This window comes from Solanum tuberosum, unplaced genomic scaffold (assembly GCF_000226075.1).
Source record: "Solanum tuberosum cultivar DM 1-3 516 R44 unplaced genomic scaffold, SolTub_3.0 scf00410, whole genome shotgun sequence".
NCBI lineage: Eukaryota > Viridiplantae > Streptophyta > Magnoliopsida > Solanales > Solanaceae > Solanum > Solanum tuberosum.
Genome location: NW_006239326.1, coordinates 83,317 through 99,775, shown reverse-complemented (window position 1 = coordinate 99,775; position 16,459 = coordinate 83,317). Strand labels below are relative to the sequence as shown.

Here is a 16,459-nt window from a genome sequence, read left to right as displayed (position 1 = left end):
TAATCCGATAAAGAAAGGTTTTTGATAATATACTTATTAGAGGCAGATTACAAGCTTAATAAGTATCTTGAATTCATAGACATATACACCTTCCTAGAAATTAAGTTTTATTACGTTTGTCTAACAATTAAAAATAATTGTTTTCAACAAGGATATAAGATATAAATGGTACTCCTCTCCCACAAATTATTTATCGTGATTTGTAAAAACTGTTATCTCAAATTATTTATTATTTTATAAGTTTATAATACAATTAATTATTTTTCCCAATTTCACCCTTAATTAGATTATTCATGAACACTACCATCATGACCTCATTAGAGTAAATGTTTAATAAAGAAAAATATATACTCTTAAGCATAAATTAAGATAAAATGGTAAAAAAATCCTCCTAATTAATATTTTTTTAAAGGACATGCGTAAAAAAGAAAAACAGATAATTTGAAACGGACTCAATATAAAGAAAGGAAAAAGTTAAAAATTAAATTATGTCGACACAAGAATACATTCACTGTACTTACACACAAATCAAGTCAAACGTGTATCATATACTTTCTTGAGAAGTAATTGATATACATACTTTTTAGGTCCTACACATTAAAAAGTATATAAATTCCATATATTTTTGGGTCCTACACATTTAAAATATTTAAGTTCAATATTTAATAAAGTTTGACAAGGAGAAAACGAATTCTTATATATGAGGACAAATTCTACAGTCTAACTGTCACAAACATTATTTATTGTTTCTGAATATATATAATAAAATAAAATATAATGAGGCAATTCAATAATGACCAATAAATTTCTAAGAAATATTGTCTTATTTTTTTTTACACTAAAATTAAAACCCCAAATTTATCATCAATCTCACGTATATAGTAACGCTAGGTGTAAACAAAATGTTATACTATTACAAATATTTAAGAAGATAAAACATGATTATAATTGGAAAAATGACACATTTCCTATTTTAACTGGTTAAAAAATATGGGAAAATTGTACTATATTGTATGATATACATAGAATATATATTTCTTAATACAAAATAGTGTATATATTTGACTTCAGACGTAATTATTTTGATCAACCAGCTAAATATGTAATTACTTCCCCTTAAAATTAAGATAGCATAAAAATTATAGTAAATGCTATTAGTACATATATTGAATTCATTTTCAAATACTATTGTTGTTGTTATTTGCTCATTTGATGGAACATGTAACATGTTCCTAATAATTGAACCTATGGCCTTATCTCTAACATGACTTAGGATCAAATACTTACTATCATGATTGTACGAGATCGATATCATATGATTTCTTACTTATATCCAATAAGCATATACCATGTTTGACTATGACTCCCATGTATATATCCAAACTATCTCCCCACTTGAATCTAACCAAAAGATTAATTAATAGCATGTGAACTAAAGTCTCTGCTATAATATGTGGAGGAAACAATCAGACCATAAGGGCCCACTATACGTAACATTATCCTGCATTTTAACCAATGTCAATTTTCATCGTTCGAATTTTTGACTTTCTAATCACATAACAACAACTTTACCAGTTACACTAATATACTCAAACCCCTTCCATACTTGGACATAATTAGCATTGCATATCCAACCCTAATAATCCATTACAACCAAATGTACAAGTGCTTATATAAGAGAAGCCATTACAACCTTAACTTGGAAATTTTTTCAAAACTTTTTATATCAAACATAACAAGTTTGATTTTAGAAAATTATTTACTTGTTGCATTGTCATTCCTTGTGGCTGTGGATTAATGTGTTAGTTACATTGCATGTCCATAAGAAACAAATAAAATGTAATATTTGGGAAAGTGACATATTAATAGACAGCCAGTCAAAGGTGTATGACTTTCAAAGTTGCATATGTGCTATAAAGCAAAACAAGTTTGATGTTGCTTGAAATAATTGGTCCTCCTTTTTAGCTTTCATAGCTACCAATAGGTTTGGGCAATATCTAACTTTTTTTTTATATACTTTTCTTCTCTATAATTTCAACTTTTCAGATATCACATTTAAGATAATAAAATTAAATTACATTTTAATATAGTTGACATATTTTTGGTTTAAGGCAGTCTAATTTAAAAACCTTTTTTGTTCTCTTAAGTATCAATTCAAAACAAGATAAACAAATTGAAACGTTGAAAATATTTTTTAATTTTTTAAAATTAGACCTCTATCAAAGCCCCACAAAGAAAAAAATATCAATGTATCTTTCTTGCTCCCTTTAGTCACCCCCATGACATGACCTATAAACTAGGTCCAGTTACTATCTATCTCTCACCTTCTGCCACGTCGCAGTGTTACATACTCACATTCTAATCTTCTTTTTTTTATACTGAGCTGTGAAATGTTTTTTACTATCGAGTCATCTAAATGATAATCACAAATAAATGTTTGTTTACCATGCCTTATTTGATTTATTGAGTTCGAAATATTCAATTATTTATACTTATTTACTAAGTTTTTAACACATATACAGTATCGAGTCAAAAATATTTAATTTATCTAAATTCATACATGATCACCTTCTGCATTCACTCAAGTATGTATATGTACGTACTGATAATGTAAAAATTATTTACATTAGCCATATATACAAGTTAGATGCAAATTTAATTTCTTGACACAATTTTAAAATATAAATAGGGGTACTATTATTTTTTTTACTTGCAATAATATTTCCTATTCTAGGATTCCACCATCATATAGTTTCTTCTTTTCCTCCTCCTTCTTCATTCAAATATATTAGTCAAGCCCTAGTCTCTACCCTAGTATACCCACTCCCAAAGCTTCATCTTTTCCTTTTCTTTATTCCTCTCATCAAAGATATGTTCTTTATGGAATAAAGCAACATAACACCTAAGGTTCTTGATATCTATTATCTTTGAAAGATTTATAATAACCAAAACCCTATCTTGATTGGCTAACTTTTGGAGATTTGTCTTTTTTATTCTTACAAAACCCTATATATGTTTCCTAAAAGCAACATCATCCATGACCCTTTTACCTACACCACACAAGAATTGCTTAAACAATCTTATAATACACATGATCAAAACCCTAATTCACCTTCAAAAGTAGTAGAAGATGAAGATCATCCATTTTTCTTGAATAACTTCTTCCCATCTCCATTTCTTGATGACCATGAACTCCCACTAAGCCAAATATTTTCTCAAAAGCATCATCAAAAGCAAGAGGTTAGTGATAACCATGACATTAATCAAGACAACACCATCAAAGATAATTATCATAGTGTTGACAATTCAAGATCTACACTACTCAACATGAAAATCATGGGAGATCAGAGTTCAAATCCGGCCATATTATCATCACCATCATCAAAGAAGAGAAAACAAAGTGCAAAACCACGAAGGAGAACAGGAAAAAAGGATAGACATAGCAAGATTTGCACAGCTCAGGGTGTGAGAGATCGAAGGATGAGATTATCCCTTCAAATAGCACGTAAGTTCTTCGATCTCCAAGACATGTTAGGGTTTGATAAAGCAAGTAATACCATAGAATGGTTGTTTTCCAAGTCCAAGAATGCCATAAAAGAGCTCTCAAGAAACATCCCACAAGAGAATAATAGTAGTGATCAAAACAATGATGATGATGATCATAGAAAATTGAGAAAAATTGGTTCAAGTGACAAGCCAATAAGAAAAAAGACAAGGGAGAAAATGATGATCAAATTAGGTCACAACAAAAAGTGTAATCAAGAATTGGATGAAACAAACCCTATAAGTAGTACTATTGATCATAAATTAGGTTCAAATTCAAAATCTCTTGAACATCAATTTGCTAATGTTGGGATCATGGAAAGGTACTTAGGTGGAGCAAGTTATTCCTCTATTACTTCTATATTTGATTATGACAACAATGGAGTAGTCAAAGGAGACATAGATATTTCTAACAATTGCTTCAATATGGGGATTCTTGAAAATTGTTCAATGACAAATGAGGTTCAAATCCCATTTTCAGGTAATAACCCTAGCTCAATTTATTTGGACAATTCAAGGTTTCATCAATTTTAGATTTTGGACCAAGAAAATCATTTCATCTGCAGGAGTTAAGACTAAAAAGGACAACTCGATGCACTAAGCTTCAGCTATGCGCGAGATTTGGAGAAGGGCCGGACCATAAGGACATTAAGACTTCTATTTATTTATTTTTGGTTGTTGATTTATGGAATATGGCAAAGTTTGGTATTTTTGAACTTTGCTACTTGATTGTAGAAAGGTTGAGAATTAATTAAAAAAAATATCTTTGTATTACTATTTGGTTTTTTGTTGATTTGGGATTCAGGTATATAGATATATAGTTATTAACTATTATGTAATTGCTTGAACTCTTCAAAAATATTGTGATGTTCAAGTAAGATCTTTTTGAAATGCACTATTTTTAAAAGATCTGATCAACACATACAACACACCAATTAATCGCGACATTTTTAAAGATCTCGAGCAACCTGATACTACAGAGTTGTACATGCTTCTTAGAATTACTTCCAGAATCCATATATAATATTAAGTAGTTAGTCAAATTTTTAAACAAAAAATAGTGTTGTAACTTGTTTTAAGGTCAAGCACAGTTTTCGAAGTTGGAGGTATTGTTATTATTTAATATTGTGGCAGTTATTTTTGTTTTTATATTTTTGAATTTTGTCAGAAGAGGATATTATAACTGAGCTGCAGAAAATTATATATTGTATACTTTAAACTAGTTGTGCTCAATCATATGAATATTCCATTTTATATGTTTAAGGCAATTTTTAATATTTAGAAGATTCATTAATGATAGACTATAATTATATTAGTTGTCAACTTAATGCAACCCTCATCTTCTATCTAGATTTAGAATCTATGGCATAGCCACATGTATGATAAAATGCGATCTTAAACACTTTTTATCGAAAAATTATCTATATATATAATTAAAAAAAAGTCACTTATCTTCCATTCTTACATCGAGATTAGATCATGATATATCAGTATTCAAAAGCTAAATTAAGTTATGAATATTTTTTTTATGTATGCACGACACTTAAAAAGATAACATGTTATAAATTTCTTTTTTCTATCAACATAATTGAAATATCTATAACTTTTATCAACATCTTACCATTACTTCAGAGTTATCCCTTCATATAGTACAATGGAAATGCCCAGGTATAGCACTAAGCGATGCTTCAATAATTCAATTTGTGTTTGATCTTTAATTTTTCCAAACTAACACTAAGCTATTTCAACAAAAAAAAAAGTGTTTTTTATACATGGCTTATTATTTCATAATCACTTCTTAATTACTTAATTAACTCTTAATAATAAATATAATTAATTGAAACAAAAAGTGTTTTTCTATGCATGACTTATATTATTTCAACAAGTCAAATGAAAATTTTTTCTACCTATAAATTTAAGAGACATTAATTTCCTTATGGTATATTTATTGCAAGTGTCAGTTGCCCCACATTATTTAACATTGACTTTTGTTTTTGTATCCTCAAATTCATAGTCGTTATATAATATAGTCAAAGTAAAAGAAAAGTCACGTTCAAAATAATAAATATCAGTACATACAATTGAATGAAACATTAATTTGCAGACAATATTCATTTGTTAGTTTTTACGTTATCAATATAATTTAACATGTATAACAAATTATTCGTCATATCAATTTGTTATAAACAGTTATATTTGTTATTGTAGGTGAAAAGTAACCTGATACGTAAAAATATTATATTAATTATTTGTCAATGTATATAACTTAATTTGAATTTTAAATATCAACCACAGATGCAACTTTCCAATTTGTACATAAAATTTTAGCAGTCAAAAGCAATAAATTGCAAATAATTAATGGTGCATTAAATGAGGAAATATAGAGGAAAAATAGTCGAATCCAATTTCCGTCTTATTCTATTCTGTCTAAATTATTCTGATTTTCTGCTATTCTAGTTATTATACCTCTGAATAATATAAATCGTTCGAATTTTATGTTAAATCTTCCAAAAATGCATAGGTTTTGAAGCATTCATACCCAATAATATTATTGGAGAGCACAAAAATCAAATAGTTACTAGGGATGCAAACGGGGTCGGGGTGGGGGTGGTTTTGAAATATTTTTTAGGCAAGGCGGGGCGGATTATAAGCAAATTTTCTTGATAGGTTGAAATCTTCACGAGTTTACGTGGATTTGCCTTGCAATCAATCATCCCTCCTCGCACCATTTGCCATTAATGAGTTAATAGCTTTGATGGTCAATCAACTATCAACTCTTTTCACATAAAGCCACCCAACTTTCATTTTCAACTCAAAAGTCACTCAACCTATTTAATTATTTTTTTCACTAAAATTTGCTGACATGAAATTATTATTTTTAACCAAAATTTTAAAAACCAAATACATATCCATTTAATGACCCGCTCCATTTAATCTGATCCGCTAAAAATATGATATTGAACTTTTTATTTTACCATTAATTTCCCCAAATTATTCTCTGATCTTGTCTCCTTCTTTCTCCTAAGCATCTTCTTCTTTTTTTAATTTCTCAATTTCAAATATCTCTATTAAGTAGAAATTTATAATGGATTCCTCCTTTTCTTTTATCTAGATTTAGAATTATCTTCTATTATATTCTATTCTGCCAATAACTGTAGACTTCCTTTTTTCCTCAAGGTCAATAACCCAGAGACTATAATAGAAGATAATTCTAATGGTTACTGCATAGATTTTGCCTTAGTATCCGCAATGTGAATTTTTTTTGTTTTCCACCTCGATATAAAGGATTCGATTAAATTTGAGTTTGAATCGAAAAGTTTTTTATGAAAGATGAAGGATGTTTTCTAATAAACACAACTCCATATCAAGAAATCAAATTCGAGATCTCCGGCATAAACTTGAATGTGTGCTAAAGTTCCTCAATAGTACTAAATTATTGGCAGTCATGTACAACAAAGAAAAAAGACAACAATATTTCATGGAGCTAATTACATTTGTTGCAATATTTTTTAAAAATTGTACTACAGAAAAGAATAAAAAGAATTTACATACTACAAGTCAATCTTTTGGGTTGACTATAGTAAATTCATGGGGTAACCAACTCAATAAATTCATTAAATAGAGTCAAAGACATGTCATTTAAGTTATTTCTCCATGACTTTCACATTCAAATATCATGTTACGTATTATTAGCTTTGACTCAACAAATCTCATAAATTTATTTCTTAATAAGCTATATATACTATATATTAACAATCTAAATGTGTGTACTAACCTAGAAAAGTCTGTCAATTATTTTTTGTGATTCACTCTCATCGATCCACCCTATGTCATAGACATTACAATGAACCAAACCAACATGTCACCTAATTATATCAACAATTGATTCAATAAGTAATATTTGAAATTTTGCACAATGGCAAATAATTGGATTCTGTTTTATCGATGTCACATTTACTATGACTAGAATATACACACGTTATTTTAGGTTTAATACATCAATAATTAACTCCTTAAATTTGTCAGTAGAATATTTCATTTAAAACATTCAAACTACGACTTGGTTCAATTAAGCACCTAAATACACAATAAAATATTTTAGTAATTAAATTAACCACATAAAATGCGTCACATCTTTTCTAATAGACTGAAACCATTTGTATGGACCACGAAAAAGAAATATCTCTTTCAAACATTACCTACCATTAATTTCACTTTCATTTTAATTCAACTTCATGAAAATTTGTGCCTCTTTTCTTCAATAATTTTTTCACTATTCTGACACTTTGGACTTAGATCAGTAGTAGTATATAACAAGAAAAAAGTGATACCAATAATTTATGCTTTGATATATAGTATTAAAAAAAAATATATCATACAATTAGATCACTTATAAAATAATTAAGGATAAAACTCTTGATTATAAGCATTATAATTGGTAAACTAGTTACCTTTAATTTTATGTGATATTTTATTTTTAATTAGCACACTCCAAAAAGAAATGCTCACTTCTATATATGACATGTTCTAAAACAAAATATTTTAAATGAAATTATTTCTTTCTTAAATTCCGTACCGATTCTAACGGTAAAAATGATAACTAACCAACTACCATAAGTTATTTATAGATGGTCCCTTTATATATATATCGATGTGTAAAAAATCTTTATACTGTCAGTGTACATTTGATAGAATTATTAAGCATTTATTGCCTTTTTCACCAAATTGGGTTCTGCTAGAAAAAACACTATCCTATTCTTAAAATTGATTTTTGGAAGAAATCAGAAGCAGAACATTGATAGATGCAACATGTTATGTCAAAGGTTGTTACTTCAGTTGGAGAGACAAAAGTCTGTTTTTGTGTGTGTTTTAATATAGAATACTCCTTAAGTTCCATAATATTGTGTCACATATTGATTCTTCATGTTCTTTTAACTAACCCGCGGATCCGACTACATTCAAATTCGTATAAAGTAATTTCACATTAGAAGATAAAATGCTCTTTAAAAAAGCAATTCCATTACTCTAAGAGAACTCGAATCTGAGAGTTTCGATTAAGGATGAAAACTTATTTACTACTTCACCATGACTCTTAATGGTTGAATCACATATTGATTCTTTGTATTTTTTTTCTTGGTTTCCGATCCCATCTTGTGTTTAGTTTTCGTATTGGAGTCTGACTAAATTTAGATTCAAGTCATACACGGGAGTAAAGTGCTTCTTAACAAAAACAACTTTGTTACGCTATATGACTCAAACCTAAAACCTCTGATTAAAATAACAAAGTACTTACACCTCTACGACTCAGATGAATAGTGTCACTTATTGGTTCTAAAAGTGTCTCTTTTTTTTTAAAGGAAAGTAACTTTCTATTTTTATCTTTACCCTAGTGACACTGTCAGAATTGAGGAACATTATTATTGATGGGGCCAGATAATTATCTACTCCATGCACATGATTTCTTTTCTTCCTTTTTTGAGAAAAAAAAATAATTGAACAACTTTTTGAATATTTTATTTTTCCTGAAGATGAATTATGACAAGCTTTGAAGTGAATTTTCTTTCCACTCATACATTTTTACTTTTGCATATTTCGAACACAACTTCAACTTTTAAATATCTCTTTTTCCCTTCAAATATCATATTTTAAAATAATTTAGTTGATGATATTAAACCTAATCTGATAAATAAATAGTTACGTCTTTAAATAAAAGCATGCAATCATTCTATACACATTATATTTTGTAAAAGATTTAACGGTTGCGTGGTGAATTTGAAGTGTCAGGTGGCTTAGACTTTTTAGGTTAAATTTTGGAATTTAGTATAGGGTAATAGTAAGAACATAATAGGTTAATACACAATCAACACAAGAGATTTTTTTTCAGAGTTGTAGAGATGGGTAGAATTGGGTAGAAAGCTAAGTTGTTCGAACTCGGATGAGAGTGTCTGATATGAGTGTAGATTTAGAGGTCGGATTCAAAGGTACGTATCCTACACCCACATCGTGTCCACTGAAGAGTCCGAGCTACGTAGGAAGAAAGTAACTTCTTTCATCTTCCACAGCTACACAATTTATCTGGCACTTACCTAAACGAGTACATTTCTTTCAATCAACATATACTTTGTACTGTTCTAACTTTGCTGTGATGGATATAAACTCTTTTATTCAAAGATAATACAAACACAGTTGAAAACCGGAACAAAATCACTCGAAAAACATAAAATCTGTACAAGTAAACTCAACTGCCTACCCGAACGATTAATATGTAGGGAGTCAACAAGTTTCCAACTCAATTTTCGACTGGTAGGTTAACAAATCTATCGGCAGGAATGGATCATATTGTTAAATTCTCCTTTGTTTCTTCGATGGAACAGTAGCTTCAGACCATGACGAGGGCTTAAATCCTCCGACCAACAGCTTTGATGCAGCAGAAGCGTTGATTTTTCTCCTCTTAGATTCCAGCTCTGAATGCTTAGAAGAGCCAGACGATCCAAAGATTGAACCAGAGTAAATGATGGCTCGTTTATCTCTTCTGTTCTTATCGAACTTATGAGCAAATTTAACACTTGCAGCAGCTGCAGCATCCTCTGTAGAAGGTGGTAGTAATCTAATACCAAGTCCTATTTTCTTAGCAGCAGCCTCTTCTTCGGCAACTCTTTTCTTTTGACCCTGTGTACATGCCAGAGGATGATAAGGACTCTTTTAAGTGTCGGGTATAAAGGAATAAAGGAGAGAGAGTGCAGAAAACCAGTAATAAATAAAAAACATACCCTAAGCGTGGCTCGAAGAGCCTTGTTCATCGCATAATCATCTGAATGTCTAGTATCAGATACTCGTTGAAGACGAACAAGTAAAGGCTCAGCTTGTTTCTTCTTCTTCAAGTCCTCCTCCTGGTGCTCAAGGCGATAAAAAGGATCCACCAACTTACTTTTATCTGGATAGAAAAGTAGATCAGTTATGAACAAAGTGTAATCCTCCTAATAATTACAGTTCAGTACGATAAATACTGTATGGTAAACTGCAGAGAGACTTCTATGCATCTGTAAATGCAATAGCTTCTCTAAGTGTAATAGCAACATGAATTCATCTAGAAATGCACCAAACAGTTCTTCAATACAACTATAGTACTTACCTTCATCTACTGGGAGTACCAAGGTTTCAGCATCTTCAGCGTCATAGTCTTCAGTCTTCTTTTGAGCTCCACTAATAATAACATATGCACAGTTTTTTGGATCTGTTTGAATGACAATCTCATGCTTGCAGCATGCAGATTTCATAGAAAAGCTCCATATCTAACACAAGGAATAACAATTAGCAAACAAAAAACAAAGAGCCATTTGTGTTGGCAAATTTTGGCGTACAAGTGAGAATTTTCCGTTTCATTAACTGCATCCTGAAAAAAACTTACCTTTGTGGAGTAATAATTTCCTACTTGCTTTTTCTCAGCATTGAACCTCACACCCTTGGCAATCATCGACTCACATCCCCCACACCAGATATTGAATGGCATCTCAAACCTATAACAAAAGGATATCGGGTAGTGAGTAACGATGCTCATAACAGCAGAGATAGAAAATAAATAATGCATGAGACTACTAAGTAAAAAAAATGATGCATGATTAAGACACTTCATTTTCCTTCTTTTGTAACTGCACAGATACCTACCATCATCATTTCCGAGATACTGAACTCAGTTTACTAACAATGTTGTCAAGCAGGTACTTTCAAAAGTTTTCGGTTTCAAGTATGCATTTCGAATCATCATATGCTTACCAATGTCAATTGAGGCGAGACACAGCCTCAAGCTAAAGTTCCAATGCGTTAGGTGATTCGTAATATTTAATTTAACTCGGTTAAAAAATAAAATCATGCTAATAAATTCTACTCCAGGTTAAGTAATTAAAAACCCAAGGAAGCAAGTCCGACTAAGCCTCTTTCTTTCTTCCTTTCTTTCTATTTAAATAAGTACTAATATGCATTACAGTGTTTTAAGACGTACATGAACGCTTCCCTGAAAAATAAGGAAGGTTTTATGAGATGTTCATTGAAGTTCAAGTTAACATCATGGTAAATCCCCCCTTCTATTTTTTATTTTTTTTTGGGGGTGGGGAATAAAATTGGATAAAGAGAATAAAGGCAACAGATATCAGATGCAATGCAATGGTAAACATCACTTAAAATTCTTCTACCCAAAAATACACATCTGTTTTGTTTTTCTCCTCATCCAGATTATTGGTTACTGTTCAAAATGTTTGCTTGGTCTCGGCATCCCAATGGACAAGTAAAAATACAAAATTTCATAGTTCAGTACCTTATAATTAAAATGCCCTGGTCTATCTTTCTTGCTCTCTCTCGGAGAGCATGTTGACCATGGAACTTGTTCAGTGAACCCTGAAAAGAAACATGAATTAGTAACTAGAACTCTTTTTTGAATCCAATACTCCACCAGATACAGAAATGTAAGAATAAAAAAAAGTTGATATCTATTTACCTTCTTGGGAGACCATTCTGGAGGATAGTAAAAGTTGTCTGCCCTAGCAGCTGCAAGTGAAGACTGCAAAACACATAAAAATAACAAACAACAGTTTAGCACCAGAATTTCGACAGTTCAAATTTAAAAACAAGCGATGTGATACAGGTAGTTAAAGTTAAGTCTTTCGCACACTTATTTAACACACAACAACTGCTAAGATAGACGAATACAAGAAAATTACAGAGCTCACTGGTGAATTATAAAGCATTTCACAATGTTGATGGGTGAAAAAAGAAAAAGATAACTAAAAAGGTAAGAAGGGCAAGAAAAAAAACGGAGAGATACATGTCATATCTGCTAGGAAGAAATGACTAGAAGGCCTTACACATATAAGCTTTCTCAACCTCTCAAAAAAGGACCAAAAAATAGAAGAGTACAACTTCCCCACACCTTTTACAATCTTAGAAAAAAAAAGTGGACGCAATAAAATAGTTCTCAAGAGGATCAAATGCAGGCCTTACATGAACCGAATATATAGTAGAAGGAAGGGATCACAATTTCAGACAGCCTCATAGAGTTTGATATTGAAACATATGAACTAAATACTACTGCCTAAATTAGTAATCAATTGGAAGATAGAAACCATGATCAAATAAATCAACCATGAAGCAGCAACTAACCGCATCTCAATCTCAAACTAGTTGCAGGAATCCCATCTATACAACTCCATTAGACCCTTTAACAAACACAGACGATTCCTTAAAATTAACTATTCCTATGCCAACTGTTAATAAACCATAACCCTCATCCTTTTATCTAGACTTGAGGCCAGCTATGCATTGCGTAACTTACATAGCCAGAGCTAGATACCCTAATCAAACATGACCAGCAAAGAAATTATGTTTAATTAGCTCTGTAAAGCAACTTTTATGGAAAAAAAAACTTAACTTTTAAGATATAGTATATTTTTTTTTTACAACCATGCTGTCCAGGCCACCTTGCGCGCACCTAAACTAATTTCACGGATACCCCCAACGCCCCACCAGCACCTAGACTCATGGTTCTCAACAGACTTCATAGACCACTATGCCACACCCTCGAGTAACTTCTAATATTCACTAATACCCAAACTGGAACCATTAATCATAAATCAGCTCAAAAACTCTTCCTAAGGTAAATTCATAACAGTGTAATTCAAAATCTTCCCACACAACACTTTCTATCATATTCAATTATAGATAATTCTCAACAAATAACAACTCAAAATCAAAAAAATAACAATCAAACATTGATATAAACCCTAGATGTTGAACAAAAACTGGAAAAATCACGAATTAATCATAATTAACCAAACATATCATGATCTACGTACCATTTTTTGATCTTCAAAGCTTCGTTTATCTGACCGATCGTTTGGATCCTTGAAGATTCAGTTTACGGATTTCGCGTTTTGATTGCAGTTTGGGGATTGTTTGATGATTTTATATGTGAACAAAACGACACCGCTTAGTTAATGGATTCAGGCGGCAAAAAGCCCGTAGGCGGCGGTGCAGTTTTATTGATGGGCCTGGACCAACATTGGGCCGTAATTGATGTATTGCACAAATAGCCGATATAGAGATTGATTTACGTAAATGTCCTTTTTTAAGGTTATTATTTAAAGAGCAACTTTTACATATAGCAAACACAAAATTCATATTTATATGATATAGCAAAGTTTGCATAATTGCGCTCCATAACAAACATATATATGTATAATTCGCTATACATATACAAAAAAACAGTTGTATAATTCGTTATACATATACAAAGAAAGCAGTTGTATAATTCGTTATACATATTACAAAAGAAAACAGTTGTATACAAAAGAATCAATTGTATAATCTGTGTATGTATAAAACGAGAAAGAGAGAAAGGCAAAAGAAAACAGGGCAGGGAAATATTTGTATTGTATAATTATAAGTGTATAGGACGAAGATATATATATATTTGCATGTGTATATATACAATTTTCTCTCGCTTTATACAAACAGAAGCACAATTTATACATTTCGTTTCTGTTTGTATAAGCGAGAGAGGCGAGGGTGGCGAGCGAGATTTGCGAGGGTGTCTTCTCGCTTTATACAAACACAAACGCATTTTATACATTTGTGTTTGTATAAAAGCGAGAGAGGCGAGCGAGACTGCCACCAAACGAGAGTGGCGAGCGAGATTCCACCAGGGAGAGTGGCGAAAATAGCAATAGTTTGCTATAGGGTACAATTAAATCAAAGTATATTTATAACATTTAATTTGAATTAACAGTTTGCTATTATGTACAATAATCCCTTATTTAAATTTGTCCCTTTTTAAAAAAAGTTGTGTGAATATAATCTTCGAGAAATAATCATTGCGTACAATATTAGACTAGGGGTGTCAAATGGGAGGGTTGGGTTGAAATTGGAGATATTAAAATGGGTTGAAATAGAAATCGGGTTGGGTCTTGACCCGTCCAAGTTTACTTTGGGCTAAAAATCGGGCTGGGTCTTGACCCGCTTAATCTCAATAATTTTAACATAGTGATATTTAACTTTTATAATCACAATTTGAATTTCAACTCAATTTTTTTTAAAAGTAACAAATGGATAGATAAATCCTAAAAAGATATTAAATAGATAATAATTCATACCCTCAATACAGGAACATATATTAAAAAAGAGTTTTAAAATGGGTTGAAATTAGAGATTGAATTGGGCTCAATTGAGGATTTTCTTAAAATGGGTTAGGCTTGAATGAGTTGAGATTGAACCCAATTCAAATTATCTTGAGCTCAACCCTTAAAATTCTAGACGGGTTATCTATGTTTGGGTTCATTTTTGACACTCCTATATTAGACTATTGTTCTCATGTATTGCTTAATTTTACAGATAAAATATTAAATTGTCGTATAACATTCATGATAAGATATAAATTTTCTGATAGTAATATTTTCTTAGGTTTTCGGTTTTCTCTGAATAAATCTTTAGATTGTTGTCTAAAAGGTTCTTAGATTGCAAGAAAAATAAAATGGAGTCATTTACTAAATAGAGGTTACAAATAGGGACGGGTGATAAGATTTTATGGTTTTCATTTTTTCAAGACTCATGTTAAGGCATAATCGTAGTAGATAAATTTTTGTAAGTTTAATCAATTTGAAATCAACTTTGGAGTATCGACGTACATGATCAAAGTTGCAAAAATTTGTGTGCTAGCTTATAAATTATTTCCGAAGTTTGGCACGTTATTTATCCAAACAAAACTTTGAATATTTTTGTCTGGAGTTTAATAAATACGTTAAAAAATTGACTCGTCAAAACCTAACTTCAATCGATTGGAACATAAGTAAAACTTAATTTTATTTTGAATTTGGCTTGATAGTCTCAAAATTTCACACATGCACTTCTTGGTTGATCTTCTTTTGTCATAGTCACATAACAAATATTTCTTTTTTGTTTTCATTTCTTCAATATCATAATGAAGATTTTGGGTGGTATAGAAATGTGAAAACCATTTTAGATAAATCCCACTAAAAGTGCACTTATATTATTGCTTATTATTTGTTTCCCATATATATTATACCCCTATGTGACACCATCAATACATTATAACTAGCTTCACTTTTTCCAAATAGTGTGTAGATTGCTTGGTAGAATGATAAATATGGAGTACACTTGTTCCCCCACCATAAAGCAAAAGGACTTGCAATTTAGTAGAAACATATAGATGCATGTTCTCCTTATAGAAAGAGAAAAGAGAGAGTTGACTTTTATAAAATATTATTGTTGTGAGTGATCGGTCCTCTTATATTTCTTTAGTTCAAGCAATAATTATTGAAAAAATAGATATCAACATGTAAAACTGATTTTTATCATAACACAGCTGATGTTCATATCGATCTATATATTATACACATGGTAGACCTCATACAATTAGGGGTGTGCAAAAACCGATTTAACCAATAAACCGAACCGAAAAAAACACTATTGGTTTATTGATATTGGGTTATTGGGCTAACGGTTTTTAAATGGTTTTACAAAATTTTTTATTGGGTTATTGGTTCGGTTTCCGGTTTTATAATTTTTGTTAATGGTTCAACCGATAACCCAATAAGACTATACTAAATTTACTAGTCTTATTGTTAATGGTTAAACGATTGTTACTTTCACACTTTTTGTCAATGGTTAAACGATTGTTACTTTCACACTTTTTGTCAATGGTTAAACGATTGTTACTTTCACACTTTTTGTCAATGGTTAAACGATTGTTACTTTCACACTTTTTGTCAATGGTTAAACGATTGTTACTTTCACACTTTTTGTCAATGGTTAAACGATTGTTACTTTCACACTTTTTGTCAATGGTTAAACGATTGTTACTTTCACACTTTTTGTCAATGGTTAAACGATTGTTACTTTCACACTTTTT

At 30.7% G+C, this 16,459-nt stretch overlaps 2 protein-coding genes across 2 annotated transcripts; one reads left to right on the top strand and one right to left on the bottom strand.

The window, feature by feature from the left end:
• Positions 1–2,757: 2,757 nt before the first annotated feature.
• LOC107057911 (transcription factor TCP12-like) lies at positions 2,758–4,294 on the top strand. The gene has a single exon (XM_015303043.1). It carries the CDS (start codon positions 3,013–3,015, stop codon positions 4,075–4,077), a length of 1,065 nt encoding a protein of 354 aa, XP_015158529.1. The 5' UTR covers positions 2,758–3,012; the 3' UTR covers positions 4,078–4,294.
• Positions 4,295–9,667: 5,373 nt separating this feature from the next.
• On the bottom strand, positions 9,668–13,489 carry LOC102581701 (coiled-coil domain-containing protein 130-like). Its single transcript, XM_006362464.2, has 7 exons — positions 13,389–13,489; positions 12,035–12,097; positions 11,855–11,934; positions 10,952–11,060; positions 10,676–10,835; positions 10,314–10,477; positions 9,668–10,212 (listed from the first exon to the last, which is right to left on the bottom strand). Exons 1-7 carry the CDS (start codon positions 13,389–13,391, stop codon positions 9,886–9,888), a joined length of 906 nt encoding a protein of 301 aa, XP_006362526.1. The 5' UTR covers positions 13,392–13,489; the 3' UTR covers positions 9,668–9,885.
• Between the last annotated feature and the right edge of the window lie 2,970 nt (positions 13,490–16,459).